The sequence below is a fragment of the Botryllus schlosseri genome, chromosome 5 (genome assembly GCF_051294905.1).
Source record: "Botryllus schlosseri isolate E-star chromosome 5, Bs_hap1, whole genome shotgun sequence".
NCBI lineage: Eukaryota > Metazoa > Chordata > Ascidiacea > Stolidobranchia > Styelidae > Botryllus > Botryllus schlosseri.
The window spans coordinates 7,041,213-7,057,446 of NC_137240.1; the positions used below are offsets into that span (position 1 = coordinate 7,041,213).

Below are 16,234 nucleotides of genomic sequence, written 5' to 3' on the forward strand. Positions count from 1 at the left end.
TCCCATAATTAATCGATTTCTTTGTGAAAGAACGATTACTTTTTATTTGTACGAGGACTGTGACATAAACTGAACCAGACATGGGGTAATCGCGATTAGTAATCGTAATCGATTACGACGATTACAGCATTTTGAAATAATCGTAGTCGCAATCGATTACATTCGAAAAAAATCCGAAGTAATCGTAATCGACTACTTCCCATATCTAATCGATTTCTTTGTGAAAGAACGATTACTTTTTGTTTGTACAAGGACTATGACATAAACCAGGGGCGGGCAACTTCTCCAGTCGGCGGGCCGGATATAGGAAAATTAGGACCTTGGCGGGCCGGATTGCTAAATCGATACATTATTCGCCCATTTATCCACATATGAAAGGAATAAATCGTATTTAATGAATGTAATTTAACGACAACAATGTAACTTCAAAGCCATTTCTCGCCAATAATGTCGAAGACAATGTGGATTTGAGAACAGCATTGTCATACATGCACCACTATATCTGCTTCTCTGTGATCAATCAACACACGGTGCAATTCTTAATTAAGATTTCAAGGCGTTCGATAAGCCTGGTACCCCAAGTTTACCAAGATATCGAGTCCTTATAGTCATTAGATTGCGTGGTTGTTCACTGTTCAGCTATGTGGACTATTTTATCTCGATATGGAATTCTTGCGGCCCGCAGCTTCCACGAAATTTAAAAGTGGCCCCCGACCCATTTTGAGTAGGCGACTCCTGGCATAAGCGGTGTCTTACAGAAGCCTTGAAGTGTGCCGTGCTACAAGTCGACGGTTACGGAATCAAAAATAAGAAATATCGGCCTCGTGTAAATGACCATTTTAGTCGACGAACACCATCATGATTACCACAAATGACATTAGGCCTGAGTACATCGTAAATGCTGATAATGCAACAAGTCTTCTCGCTTCGACGGATTTACGCATAAGCTCCACCCTCGCTCGCCGCGCAAGTGCGCACTGCGCATACATGTGTATAATGACATACAGTCACTAACATTTGACGTATGTAAGCAAGTAGTGGGGAATCTTGGATGATGACTTGGGCCGCGGGCCACACCATCATGCAAGACGGAAAACTGTCCGCGGGCCGGACAAAATCCCTTCGCGGGCCGTTTGTTGCCCACCCTTGACATAAACTAAATATTCGTGTACAAGAATGAGATAATATACCACGTTAGCGATAGCACAAACATCTGATTTTCAAACGCCACTACTCATTGTTACATCAGAAGTATTAGCTCCGCTCGTCATTGCGTAAGAAGTATCCACACATAGTAAACACTAAACAGGCATGCGATGGACATTGTAGTATGATTGTAAGAACACCCCCGGTGGTGTATACTGTATATCAGGTTATCAATACACTGCAGAAGCCCCTATATCGCAGCAGGATATTGATCACCACTCTGCCTATAGTTTCAAATAGTAACTTATGTATTGATGTTTGGTTGTGCTTAGTTAAACTAAGTTTCAACGTTGCAGCTTGGCGAGCAGTAGGCCTATACGTACGCACGTACACCTGACAAAAATTCGGAATTTTGTACTCGTCGAATAAAACATTGCAGTTTCCACAACGAAGCATTACAAATAAACAGCTGCTGATATATATCATAACCGAGCCGTGCTTAGCCGTTTCTCGTAACAGCAGCTCGCAGTATCTGTATTAAGTTGAAGGCAGAATTTTTATGTTCACTATATCTTATTCTCATATAACTACTTCGTTACTCAGCATTTGGACCTGCCGCCATAACCATCCGCTTATATAGCCTGACATGTTAGCGTGGATTGTAGCTAGAATCAGAACCAACAGCAATTCGTCCCCCAGTCCGACCGTTGGTCAATTTTCAAAAGTGAATTTCGTCAATAATATTGGTCATTGCATTAGATTACTATTCATTTTTAACCTCTCTCAGCCCCGAGTGTCAGATTTACCTGTAGAGCTGGGGCACGTAATTCATAATTATAGCATCTGGTATGTTGTTATAATTACTTTATTGTAGGTTGTTAATTCGTGACCTCCAGTCTGTTGATTAATCAAAAGATATTGTACTCGCCCAAACGTAGCAAACTAAAAGAATATCTTTCGCGAGACGCACACACAAATTGTCATGGCTTTATTCCTATGTGGATGCGCCGGGTGGCATTTGCATTGTGGGCTCAGATTGGAAGGACAGGACTATTAACAGTCACGCCCACTCAGCGCGGCTATTGACAATTGATGAATACCGTAAGTTTCGGCCAAGGTATTTCTTTGGTATCGCATCCCGTGGAGTTGCGTGTTGGCTGAAACTGCATATGTCTTTGGGTGTGCTGTGGGATCGTGACGCGGTAATGACCTGCTCCGAAATGCCTGTTCCCATAAAATATCCTATGCATGTTTTGTCTTGAGGGGGAGAGGTATGCATGTCAAACCCAGCTATCTACTGGAGCAGGGGTCACCAACCGTTTTGAAACAAAAAACTACTTCTTGTGTAGTGTGTACTGATTATTGCAACGACCGACGGGTTACCACTCACTCCAGCCGTTTATCCGTGCTCAGTTGGATCTATTCACTTAATGTAAGACAATCAAAGCACTGGGCCGGGTTTCCGCCCCTTACCAAGAACAAAAAACGCTCACTCGCCGGGACTCACACCAGCTCCTCCGGACTCAGTTGCGTTGCTGCAGTGCGCGCCAAAGCGCTAATCTCCGCGTCTAGACTCGGGAATATTAACTATAGATTCCCGTTGAGCCACCGCGTGGGCAAAGACGAGCAATGCCCCGATCGACTGCGTTCGTATTCCTTGGGGTCGGCCGACCCATGTTCAACTGCTGCTCATATGAAACCAGCTTCAACTTTCAAATCTTTCATTTGAATATTTGCTACAGCGACCGCGGGCGACTCATTTGGTTCGCTTTGGTGACCCCTGTACTAGAGACATATGAATCACGAAGAACATTTTCAAGAATTAATTAAATTCTCGAAAATACTCTATAATTTATATTGGTTTACGAAATACTTTTGAGTCCCCTTCAAGCACGCTCCCCACCCTATTAAGGAATTTGGGGTGCGGCAGGTAAAGACCTGGCAATAATGCAAATCGCTGGGTGCGATAAATCACCCCAATAAAGTTGGGCAATTCGTATATTATGACGTAATAAGCAAATTACGCATGATGTATGAAGAGAGTTGATATCTCATTAAGCCTTTTCATCGTAATCCTTGTATTGTCTTCCAATATATCCTTTAAGATTATAGTACTAAGAAGCAAAACAAATGTAATCGTGATTACTTTTCCAATGTAATCGTAATCGTAATCGACTACTTCCTGATTTTGCTGTAATCGTAATCGTAATCGCGTGATTCTGAAGTAATCGTAATCGCAATCGATTACATTCATGAAGTAATCACCCCATGTCTGAACTGAACACTCGTGAACAATGAATAGATATTATACCAGTTATTGAGAGAACAAACGTCTGATTTTCAAATGCCACTGCTCATTATTACGTCAGAGGTAGCCTATTGGCTTTGCTCGTCTTTGCGTAGGAAGTATCCACACATAGTAAATATATATTCGGTGCACATTAGTGTGATTGTAAGAAAACCCACCGTGCTGTATATCGGTTTATCAATACATTCCAGACGCCACTACCTCGCATCATGATAATTAATCATAATTACCTCTCTGCTGCCTAAGTTAAAATAGCAAGTTTTGTATCGATGTTTGATTATGCTTAGTTAAACTATAGAATGTAATAGTTCCAATTCTATAGTTAAATGCAGTTTCACCGTTGCTGGATGGCGAGCAATAGGCCTATATGGTACGAACGCACAGCAGACAAAGGTTTAAAATTCTGTACTCGCCAAATAAAACATTACGATTTCCACAACGAAGCATTAAAATCAACAGCTGCTGATATATATCATCATAACTGGGCCGTTGTTTTGCCGTTTCTCGTAATGGCAGCTTGCATTACATTATCTACATTAAGTTGAAGGCAGAATTTTTTGTTCACTTTCTGTTATTCTCATATTATTCTACTCAAAACGGGTCGCTATTTCATAATTCTTTACTGAGCATTTGGACCTGCCGCCATAGCCATCGGCTTATATACCATGTTAACCATAGTTATAGCTAGAATCAGGATCAAAACAGCAAAAGCGTCCCTCAGCCAAACTTTGGTCTTGGGCCCCCATAGGGTAGTCAATTCTGAAGTTGAAGATTTAATTTCGTCAATAATATTGGTAATTGCATTATATTGCATTTTTAATCCTATCTCAGCGCCCGATGGTCAGATTTACCTGAAGAGCGCGCGGGGGGGGGGGGGTAATTCATAATTATAACATCTGGTGTCTTGCAATAATTACTTTATTGTATGTTGTTAATTCGTGACCTCCGGTCTGTTATATGGCAAAAAGATATTGATTGTAGTGGCCCAAACTGCAGACTAAAAGAAAAACTTGCGTGAGACGCACACACAAATTGTCGTGTCTAATGCTCTGTGGGTGCCCGGGTGGCAATTGCATCGTGGGCTCAGATTGGAAGGAATGGACTGTTATTCACGCCCAGCCATCGCGGCTATCAACAGTGGACACATACCCTAAGTTTTGGCCAATGTCTTTCTTTAATAGCACACTTCGTGGGGTCTCATGTTGGCCGAGACTGCATATGTCTTTGGATGTGTCGAGGAGCGGTATTGACTGAACCCTAAATGCCTATTACTATGAATTATGCATGCTTTAATTCTTGAAGGGGAGACGTATGCATTTCAAAATCAAGCTTTCTAGAGGCATTTAAATCGCAAAGCTCAAAGAGAAATTCCAAGTTAATGAAATCTCTCGAAAATGCTCTATAATTTATGTTGGTTTACAAAATGCTTTTGAGTCCCCTCCAACCACGCTCCCCACCCTATTGGGGAATTAAGGGGTGCGGCAGTTATGGACCTGGCAAGAATGCAAGTCACTCGGTGCGATAAACCGTGCTCTATCAAATGGGCAATGGGTACATTATGACGTAACAAGGAAACGTCCCATCTTTTTTTAAAGACAGTTGTTATATCATTTGGCCTTTCCGGCGCAATCCATGTATTGTCTTCCAATATAACTACTACGATACAAAATAAATGTAATCGTGAGTAATCGTGATTACTTTTCCAATGTAATCGTAATCGTAATCGACTACTTCCCGATTTTGCTGTAATCGTAATCGTAATCGCGTGATTCAGAAGTAATCGTAATCGCAATCGATTACATTCATGAAGTAATCACCCCATGTCTGCCTACATCACCTGTTCCTTCTCGAGAACATCACATCCCTTTCCCGAAAAGATTTGCTAATAGGCTACTTTGGTGTCCGATGGTTCAACAGATTCAGAACGCATTGTTACTTCCGGAATTAATAAGAAGAGATTGGGATTGTCCATTCTCAAATATAGGCCTATCCTAACCAAACAAAGAAGTTGTCATCAGTCTTTTTGATAAAACCCGAGAATAAGAACTGAATAAAGCGGGTGTTTTAACACGCTCGGGCGGGTCCAAATGATAGGTCCCATAATGTGTGCGATGAGTCGTGTAAACCGTAATTTGGGACTGCGCTTCATATATTGGTACAGATGGCCAAGTTTTTTCATAGTTCGGGCCACAGGGCGTTAATATTGTATGATACTGACACGAAATACGCTTTTAAGTGGCAATGAGCAGCAGTGGCGAGTCTTTGCTCTCGCCGTCTACATCAATCGAGTCCTTGGAGTGGGACACGCTCTCTGAACCGATTGCTGAAGATGCTCTTCGAGGACCGACTTCCAGCGGTTGCCAACTGAGCATGCGGGTTGCAGATTTACACTATTGGTTGCAAGAATGCGAACGTGCAGCGTACGAAGGCTTAGATACACTTGCTGGATGGGAAGACGAATACCTGAGATCGAAATTCGCTGAAAATAAAGTATGATTCCGTTTGCAGCTAACCTCCGAGAAATCCTCCCTTAATCGTCCTATATTCATTATGCTAGGTACTGGCGGTTGAGACGGCGACAAGATTTGACTTACTGACTGGCCCGTTTGGTCTTGAAACACCATCCAACGCCGAAAGAGATATTAAAATCATGTGGGCAGTCCTAATGGTTAAACAGCGACTCTTGAATCTCTTCATTCAGTCAATAAACCTGGAATGTACTCTCGACGAAAGATTGGATTTCGTACGGAAGGTAAACTAGAATCTCTTCTGATTCAGGACTCATTGCACGTGAATCGATAACCTTAGGAATCATATATATTTCACAACGGGATTGTAATGCAAAAGACGCATAGGCTATGGATATATACCTTATTACCTATACTTCTAGATACCTCGCTCCCCCAATTTCAAGATGCATCCAGCGAGGGACGTTTGGACCGAAAACGAAGAAGTCGCACCACTGCGAAGCGAATTTGAAAATGAGGATTACGAAATATGAAAATAGGACTATTAATTGTAAACGCATAGTTCAGAGATATAAAGGCTCCGTACATACACATGATATAGTCAGAGATAGTCAGTAACGAAGTACTTCTACTTTTTGGAAGTACTCAACTAGTTTTCCACTACTTCTGGTACTTACTCAAGTAGATCTGATTTTCTCCACTTACTTGGTATTATTTTGTGATCTATACTTACTTACTTTTCGCTATTTTCGGTTTGTCAAGTAGAAGTTGTTTAATCCCCCAACACGAATGGTAGCCTGAGGAAATTCGGGGCTGTTTTCACGCAGTACCAACATTTTATATTCATAAAAGTCAAGTAAAGCCCAGAATTTTTTTGCGCTTCGCGCACAGTAGCCTAGTTATGGAGTGACAAATATGTTTCACGACAGTATCAGTGAATACAATTTAGGCAGCGGATTGCTTGGTTCCGCTCACACCGCATTGTCTTGTCACCCATATCAAATATTTCATCACAATAAATTTGGCAGACCATAACGTTTGAAACTACCGTTTCGCAATCTAGCAATTACCTATCATATCGTAATCTAGCAGTGACGCGTCCTGCAAATCTGGAAAATGTGGCTTTTTGAAGGTTACACTAGTTAATCAGATCACGTTTGAAGCTTTATGGACAAAAGACATGAAATATACTTTTCGCTTTTTAGAAGTGGTATTTGTATTTCACTTTTAATTCCGAGTATCATATTTTGAGTTCTAATTACATTCAGTTCTTTTGTCTGCAGAACATACCTGTTGAAGTATAAAAGCGATTGTAGTAATGCCTCTATTTTCCGAAAATAAAGATACACTAAATATAAATTTTACGATCCACAATATTTGATATTACAGTATACCAGGGGCTCTCAACTTCCCTCGTATAACGGGCCACATTTTCACACCAAAAGACGCTGTGGGACGCAGAACATCACCTTGTATTTGTCGGCTACTATTAAATTTAGGCTAGGCCTATTTACCAGTCTTCTACGGGCATTTAGTACATTTTTATGCATTCTAAAGAATTAATGGAGAGCGTTCGTAGGTTTGCTGTTTTTTGTGAGAATATATATCTTCAAGTGACGCAAGTAAATCCCTTCATGGAGCGTACATTCCATTGGCTGCCATGTCGTTGTAATGTACACAGTATACACCCTTCCACCAGAGAACAGAACTCTCTGTTTAAACGCGTGAGGGAGCAAGTATAAAATTACGGTGACTTTTTCGTTAGAGGGGTCATTATCACTTTGAGCTCTCAGTGATATAGATATAAGTCAGACATTCGGGGTCATTTCTGATCAAACCAATCAACTCTTCCCTTTCCTTCCCTTCCATGGCTGGAGCCCTACACAAATAGTTACTGAAGTCAGCTTTGTCATATTGATGTTTTTCACTAGTCCCCTTCCCACGTTTGCCCCGTCAGCATTTCCTCTGGATATATGCCCACTCTGATAAAACTTACCTGGATAATTAGCTATGCAATGTGTGCAGCCGATGGATCCGTCCAATGCTAGGCTAAAGTAGTCTATACGTGGCAACGTGTTTCAGAACATGCGATAAAATATCGACCGAGATCGCTGTTACTCTTCTGGCGACTGTTGAATCAGACAACTGTAGCTTCGAAATTTGTCAGATGATGTTGGACTTGCTGCTAAGTTCCGGAAACAACGAATATTCGCACACTACGTTAAAGTTTTATTGAAGTCACACCTTCTCTAGCAGATTCTTGGGTTTAGCGATATTCCAAGCAATTTTGAACAATGAGTCTGTCACGTCGTCGGCAACTTTAAAAATGCCTCGAAATATGGATTGCTGGGCTTGAAACCAAGCTAGCAACGTTTTCTCTAAGATCAGGCGATATGTATAACTCCAGATGAAACTATCGTGATATCATTTCAAGCTTCTGGGCTTTGTTACAACAACTGTTCTTCGACAAATGTGACACATCGGTCTTCCATAGCAATACTGTGCCAGTAATTGCGTTCATACTGAAATATGTCGTGGGCCGCAAAAGAATCGTCTGCGGGCCGCATCTGTGTCTTTTCATAAGAACTTCAGCAACTGCACCTCCACACAAAAGAGATCAGTTCAACAACAATTTATCACAGCAACATACACCTACATTTTGGAAATATTGCGAAGCATAAAACTATTGATTGAAGAGCACGAGGAACATTTCTCTAACCAAACTGCGACTCAAACTATACAGACGAGGGTATAAAAATGGAGATATATAGAGAGAAATCAAATAATATCACAATGCGAGTCAGATTAAGCGCTGAAATTCAACCAATCTGACATCGCAAGGTGCATAATTGGTAATTGCATACGGTTTATCGATTGTATATCACAGAATGCTGACGCTACCAATAGTTCCATTAGCTATCGCTGTGCGAGAGAACAATCAGAAGTGCAATGATTTGCATCGTTCCAAACTGACAAGAAGAATGCTCAAAGCGACACATTATCATACTGGTAGGAATTTCACGCATGAGACAGCGTTCACAGAGTTATCATTCAGAAACTACGCAACGTTGGCGATGGCCGTTAGAGCCATTGCAACTCATACACCGAATAGCACGCGCTAACAGAAACCAGGAAATGAGTTCCACTTGGACGAATATGCTTACCACGCGAGATTTAAGAATAGGCTGAACAATTTTCTTACAATGGCCACGTACCGTCGGGAACCACCACGCTTTACGTAGGAGATTGTTCGGGTGCCTCACGTTTGATTTCCCCAACCTAGTCGGCAGATATTCGCGAGTGCTGATGCGCATGTAATGCCATTCATACAGAAGTGCACAGTGTGCATTGCACACATACAATGTGCGAGCTTATAATAGAAATTTGTGGATGCTAGTCTATTGAGAAGTGCATTCACCCGTGAGTCACGGCCAATGAATTTGCAGTGCGAAAATATGTACAACTGGGAACTTTGGAATAATATACACATATAGGTAGTTACAGTGGTGGCTGATGCCAACAGTGGCCATAAACGACAACGACCGATTCTTCGCCCGCTGGATACAGTCACGGAAGGACTAAGTCAACATCTATACACAATGCACGTCATTCTAGACTAGCAGTTCCCAAACTAGGGTCCGTAAAGCAGTTAAAGAGGGTCCGCAATGAGAATTTCCTCAACATGAAAAAACAAATACAGAAACTGATGAAGTACGGGACTTGCGATACCAAACATTGACGGCGTAATTGCAGCAAAACAAGTGCGTCCGCCCCATCAAACGCTTACCGCATTTGATAGTTTTTGCCTTTTCTGTTATTGGCGTGGTGCAGCCGTGCATTATCAAAATAATTCCAACAGGAAACAGATTTGATAAAGTTTCGGAACCTCTGTTCTAGACGCAATTAGCCTGCATCACAAGTGCAGTTGGTATGTAAAACCAGCTAATAATTTAAACAGGCGCAAAAGTGAGTACTGAACAGCGATGATATCTTTTTAGCTTCACTTACACAGACAAACAGTGGGAAGTATTTCAGCTGGAATGCGAATCAGTCCAGGCTCTCGGCCGATTATAATACGGTTATTGAGTTGCCCACGCACGACATCAACATCTGTCAGCCTGGGTATTGTGGGCAATAGCAAATCAACATGAAACACGGAAACGATAACATGATAAAACGCAGGCCTTAGCCGTCTAAAGGTGCGGGTGTGTAACCATTTCAACGAGATTCATACCATACTGCACTACACACAAAACAATATATAATACTCTCAATCACTAAACTTTGTCAAAGATATTCATGCACAAGTTGGCACATGCACATTTCATTTGTTCCTTCTCCAATCGCACTCGTGCTTAGCACAAACATACCGGACTGTAACCCAAGTACGCGAGTTCTTCATAAGTCAAAATTCTGTTAAAACAAGTTATTCGTGTCCAAAGAGCATTTTTTGTTTTGTTTTTCTAGGTCAAAAAATAATCGCGCTACTAATAACAATTGCATTACAACTGGTAATCATCAGGGCGTGATGAGGGTTGGGCGTCTTTTTTTAGTGATCAGCTTCACAATAGGAGCCCATATAACTACCCAAAATAATTTAGGGTTCTGTGCTAAAAGGAGGTGAAGAAGGTGTGTTGTAAGGGCAGGGGCAACAGTCGTTCAATAGGCCTATCGATTAAATACAAATTAAAAAATAAACGTGGGAAACTGTTATATTATCATAATAATTATTACGCATCACAGCTGTTCCAATTCCGCCTTTGCGTTTTCCATATCCCTCGCCACGTCTGAAAAACCGGGCCTGTCGTCAGCCTCGTAAGTCCAACACCGCAGCATGATATCGTAATACACGTCGGGGCACAATTCAGGCCGGTCCAGCCTCTGCCCGGCATCGACCATCTGCAAAATCTCGTTGCCCTTCATTTTCTTGTAGGGCCGCCCACCGTACGAAAAAGCTTCCCACAACGTCACGCCAAAACTCCACACGTCGCACTTTGTCGTAAATTTGTAATAGTGCAGTGCCTCGGGCGAGTACCACCGCAGAGGCCACCGTCCCGGCTGCGTGGACCGGTAATAATTCTCTGTGTTCATCAGAACTTTGGACATCCCGAAATCTGACACTTTCGCGAAATTCCGATTCACAAGCAAAATATTCCTTGCAGCCAAGTCCCGATGGACAATATTCTGACTAGCCAGGTACCGCATACCATAGCAGACTTGCGTCATCAAAGAGGCCACATCGGTTACAGGAAATGAATCTGGAGTGTGGTTATCGATGAACGCTTTAAATGGACCGCCAGGAGCAAGTTCTAACACCATCATGATCTCAGCGCCATCATCGCAGACCCCTAAAAGCCTGACAATGTGCGGGTGGTCTAATTTCTGCATCACGGTCGCTTCTTTTATCAACTCTGTTTTGTTAGCGACGATATCGTCGCCTTTCAAGTACTTTACGGCACACGCGATTTTCTCTCCACGCAAACGACAGTACCCTAGGCATACTTGTCCGAAATTTCCATCGCCTAGTCGCTCTTTCACGAAGATATCCCCCCTGTTGACTAGTAGGTCAGGTACCAGCCCGTCTGCGGCGTGATTCCAGTATATGCTTTTAAACGATTGCTGCTGTTCTGCGTCCGCGCATTTTTCCATATATTCCGAAAGCCATTTGTGCTTTTTGCGTAACGCGTCTATGTTTACAGTGGCGCCAGCCGCAAGACGCGAGTCTTGGTCCCATCGCATTTCCCCGATCCTCTCTTCAAAATCAGACGGCAAAACCGGTTTTGACTGATTCCCTTCTTGAAACCCTTCTTGAAATCCAGACGGTTTTGGACATGCGACGGTCAGCTTCGTCTGTATACCTGTGTCCTCAGGACTGGCGAACCGATGAAACTCCACAAACTTTTCAAGGGACGGAAACTTGTGTTTCTCCGTGATAAAATACAATCCCGACGTCATATCTTGCACGATGATATACCGATAAACGCGCGCGGATTTCACAAGACTTAAAACGTACTTGCGGTCTTCCTTCTTCCTAATCAAAAACAGCCCGTCCGCCTTCAATGTCCGGTATCCTTGCGTCAACCTTCTGGAATCTTCCTCGCGAGATATTTCATTGTGAAACCAATCAATTTCAGTCACATACGTGGAGTCTTCTACTGCATCGACTGGCTCGGCGTTCATATATTTTGGTTTGTTGGCACCAAGAACCGGTATTGGATAATCAAGCCTGACCTTCAAGCCGCCTTTCGAGTTTCTGTAATGCTCGCATAGCAGTTCCAAGCTCGGAAAAGGAGTGCCGTTTTGTATCGAGTACATTATAGACCCTGTCGCGTTCTTTTTAGGGTTTATGCTGTAGTGGTAGCAAGTGCCTTGGAAAGCCAGCGAGATTACGTAAGTATCTCCTCTTTTACTTTTACGCAAGAGAAAAGTGCCGTCGTCTCGGCCATTGACAAGCTTTTCCGCGTCGTCCCTGCCCATGAGACCGTGAAAAAACTCCATTTTCAAGACATTGATATTCTTGCTTATTAAGGACAGACTCGAAATACTGCAGAGGAAAAAATAGCACCGTCATTAGACACCGGATGTTGCTAATGTAACAAAAATTGAAATCGAATAGAAAGTTAAGTTATCCGCGCTTTATAGTAATGTGTTGAAAATGATATTGAAGCAGAGAGCTGTGAAGTTGCTTGCTTAGAAGATGTTCTGTAAATTGTGTCACCGTAACGATCAGTGAAAAGCTCTTTGTGATATATCTGATAAACGAGTACGGGCTTCATTATATGCTATCTGTTATGCGCAGAGGTGGTCCACTGGTCCAATAGAAAATTATCATCTTTTCCAAATAACATCAGAATTATGGTTACAAAGTATTTTTCCAGATTAGATTTAAATTAGAATTATAGCTATACAGTTTTTCCAAATTAGATTAGAAATACTGAAGTCGCGAAAACTGGGACATTAAATAAGTTCAGTTCACATCAAATGATAGCGTCACGAGAATGAGAATAGTAAATGTATGTGCACCAAGCTTGCCTCGTTTCCCACTGTACAGTTTTCCTATAGCATATAAATAACTACAAGAAATTAGATCAGAATTAAAGAATAAAATCATTTCATAAATCACCTCTGGCTATACGTGTTTCAATGTAATGTGCTAGAAATGATGTTGATGCTACTAGAAAAATCAACATTTTTTATGGTATAGGCTCTATCTGTGGCTATCTGCTATATGCATCTCATTGTAATGTGCTTAAAGTTATATTGATACAAAGAGCTGTGAGGTAGATCCTCCATTAGTCATGCAAACCTATTAACTGTGCAAAAACATTGCAATATTTGTGACAAATGGGTACAGGCTTTATTTAATGTCTAAATGCTAATGATTGGCCTAATGCAGTGGTTCCCAACCTGTGGTACGCGTACCACTAGTGGTACGCGAAGGTCTTCTAGGTGGTACGCGAGTAGATTCTGTTGTTTTATTCGGCCGAAGGGAGTTATTAGTTCAGGTGAGGTTAATTTTGTATTTTTTGAAGATTTTTGACTAGTGGTGTAAAAACAGTTCCATGCATCCCATCAACCCTGGTTGATAATGTCATGTTTAATATAATTTGTTATTACCCAGTATGGAATCGGTGTCCAAGGCACGCAGGATCACGCCGACTTGGTCGCCAGTTGCACGCGGTCACGCCATCACGGGTCGTTGATTTCATTAAAAAAAAAAAATAGAAAAAAAAATTGAAAAAAAGTCAATGTTCTCAGCCACCCCAAATGCTATATTCCAGTTAGTATGTGGTATATAATGTTTTGATCTAATCCTCAAGCCGGGATCTGCTGATTACTGTCTGTTGGTAAAGTACTTGCACCTTACCAGTTGCTAACCATTAGCATCTGATCTCCTGCCACTGGCTTAACACAGTCATTTGAAGTCAGTAACCTTGCTTGTCACGCCGCAAAGTTGGCTCTGTCACGCGAAAAAAGCTCCTATCACGCGGGATTTATTTCAAAAAAAGGACGGAGATTCCAATCAGGGTTATTACTAGGGCGATTTTTTGACATGTCAAAAATATGTCAAAATTTTGTCAAAATTTAAGCGTTAGGTCAAGAAATTGTCAATTTGACCCTCTATTTCGTTTGTATCGTAGATTTTGCACTGTCGGTGAACTCATCATTTGATATTTTACAGCTTGTAGCCTACTTTATAGGCCTACCGTTGTGGAGGGCCCATTGTCTGCTCATCGTGAATCATAAACGGTCAAACGAAACAAATAGGTTGACAATTGACATGATGTTGTGGTCAACGAACCGCTATCTGAAGTAGGACTGCTTGGGCATTGCATGGTTCTTATATCAAGAAGCGCATGATGAAAAATTTTGAAGTATACAATATTGTCAGAATGACCCAGCACGGTGTGTCTATAGCAGTGTACGCACAACTTCAGTGTTGTCAGCCAACAACTGCTGCTGTTGAACGTTCTTTCTCCATTCTTGGCAAGCTACTAGTAAGGACAGACATTTTCTACCCGGGAATGCAGGAAATTATCTTTCGTTGTACTACAACAAATTTTAATTAACTCTACCATAATACGTGGTGTACCTACTGAAATTCTTCATACGGCCAGATATAGTAGTTTTATCATATAAAAATTTTCAGTTATAAAGTAAAAAACGCTTTTTCAGGCCAAACTACTTCTTAAGGACAAACAGTCCCAGCCAGAAATGAATATAATTTCTACAATTTTATCATCAGGTGCGAAAACACCTAATTTGAGGTCAAAATTTGGTCAAAATTAAGCTTTTTCAAGGTAAAAAATGTCAAAAATTTGATTTTTAAGGTCAAAATCTTCTGTTTTTAAGGTCAAAAAAATCGCCAGTTATTACACCCCACATAGGTCGAATACATGATTATGACGTCATAAATGGTGGAAACATTTGGACCGCCAACTTCGTCCGTAACGTATGTAGGTGGTACGCGAGCACTGCATAAAACCTCGAAGTGGTACGTGGGTGGGAAAAGGTTGGGAACCACTGGCCTAATGGATGTCAATAAATGTGAGAAGTACAATCACATAAAGTGAAAGTACAATACATCGGCATAACATTTTATCACCAGGCTGAAGGCTTTCTTGAATAAGCCTGGAACAAGCGGCTGTGTCAATATCGTTAAAATCAACTCTGTTACATTCAAATACACACGGCTGCGATAGTCATAGCACAGATCGTGAAGGAAATTCACATTCTAGCGCCGAGATATATTCATTACGTCGAAAGCCTCGATTGGTCTTTATTGGTATTGTATTGTACCGCAGATTGGCAAGGATAACCAAACAACGATAAAAACAATCACTTGGTTGAGAGCTAAAAACCAAGTAGGTGTCATAATTTGACCACTATTCAAGGTACGCTACTCATACTACCAACAAGGCATTAATTCTGGTCAAGGAAATGGAGAATCTGGTATATTACTACTAGATCTGGTGTAATGGAGTGGGAAAAATTATGAAAAAATTATTCTCAGAGGGATAAAAATAATTTGCTCAATCTTACTCCACGGGCACTCAAGAGATGGATATATATATAAGTTGGAAACAATTGATCGATATTAAGGGGTGTCGTGATACGACAAATTGGTTCTTGACCTGAGAAAATTCTAGAATGTAAAGCTCTAGAAAAGTATTAACAATTTGATCGAAGAAACTTAATTGAAGTCATCATCATTGGTTTATTAGTAATTTTATCAGTTCAATACACCACAAAAATGCGATACAATGAAAAGAAAGGAAGATGTCGAAGCGACTAGGAGTTGTCTATGGAATCGGACACCCAACTTGGCCTAGGCGATGTAAAGAGGAGGCATGCACATTGCACACTGAATGAAAGTAAAGAAGATAGTGTAGAAAAAAAATTGCTAATAAACCAATGATGATGAAGTCCTGATTCTTGGTCACAAATATATTATAGGCTAATAATGGATTAAGGTATTCCTAATAAAAATAGACTAAGTTGGCCTATTTTAAAGACATATTTTACCATTGTGAAGGAATATCTGAAGATACATGTTAAGAACACTTCTTCAAATTATTAAAATGCCAACTAAATGAACCAATCATCAATCGTTTGATCAATCAATTAGATTATTATTGATAACTTTGTTTCTTTGCCAATGAACAAATATGACTAATTCATGGACAACATAACTGACACAACACAACGGAAAGCACTTGAAGAATCCATGAAATACATGGCAGATGGCATAATACAATTACAATGCAAGTGCTATTATTAGGAATAAAGCTCAACTCTGACTAGACGACTT

The 16,234-nt window shown here is 41.1% G+C and overlaps 2 protein-coding genes across 2 annotated transcripts; one reads left to right on the plus strand and one right to left on the minus strand.

Moving 5' to 3' along the window:
* Positions 1 to 5,294: 5,294 nt before the first annotated feature.
* On the plus strand, positions 5,295 to 7,999 carry LOC145438811 (uncharacterized). The gene is made up of 3 exons (XM_080316164.1): positions 5,295 to 5,944; positions 6,012 to 6,206; positions 6,345 to 7,999. Exons 1-3 carry the CDS (start codon positions 5,696 to 5,698, stop codon positions 6,453 to 6,455), a joined length of 555 nt encoding a protein of 184 aa, XP_080172290.1. The 5' UTR covers positions 5,295 to 5,695; the 3' UTR covers positions 6,456 to 7,999.
* A 540-nt stretch (positions 8,000 to 8,539) lies between these two features.
* Positions 8,540 to 13,233, minus strand: LOC145438810 (tyrosine-protein kinase ZAP-70-like). The gene has a single exon (XM_080316163.1). The coding sequence runs from the start codon at positions 12,418 to 12,420 to the stop codon at positions 10,660 to 10,662; it is 1,761 nt and encodes a 586-aa protein (XP_080172289.1). The 5' UTR covers positions 12,421 to 13,233; the 3' UTR covers positions 8,540 to 10,659.
* Between the last annotated feature and the right edge of the window lie 3,001 nt (positions 13,234 to 16,234).

Coding starts and splice junctions, on each gene's coding strand:
- LOC145438811 (XM_080316164.1), top strand. CDS start 5,696: ATGAGCAGCAGTGGCGAGTCTTTGCTCTCGCCGTCTACATCAATCGAG. Junction 5,945..6,011: donor CGAAATTCGCTGAAAATAAA/GTATGATTCCGT, acceptor TCATTATGCTAG/GTACTGGCGGTTGAGACGGC. Junction 6,207..6,344: donor GATTGGATTTCGTACGGAAG/GTAAACTAGAAT, acceptor CTATACTTCTAG/ATACCTCGCTCCCCCAATTT.
- LOC145438810 (XM_080316163.1), bottom strand. CDS start 12,420: ATGGAGTTTTTTCACGGTCTCATGGGCAGGGACGACGCGGAAAAGCTT.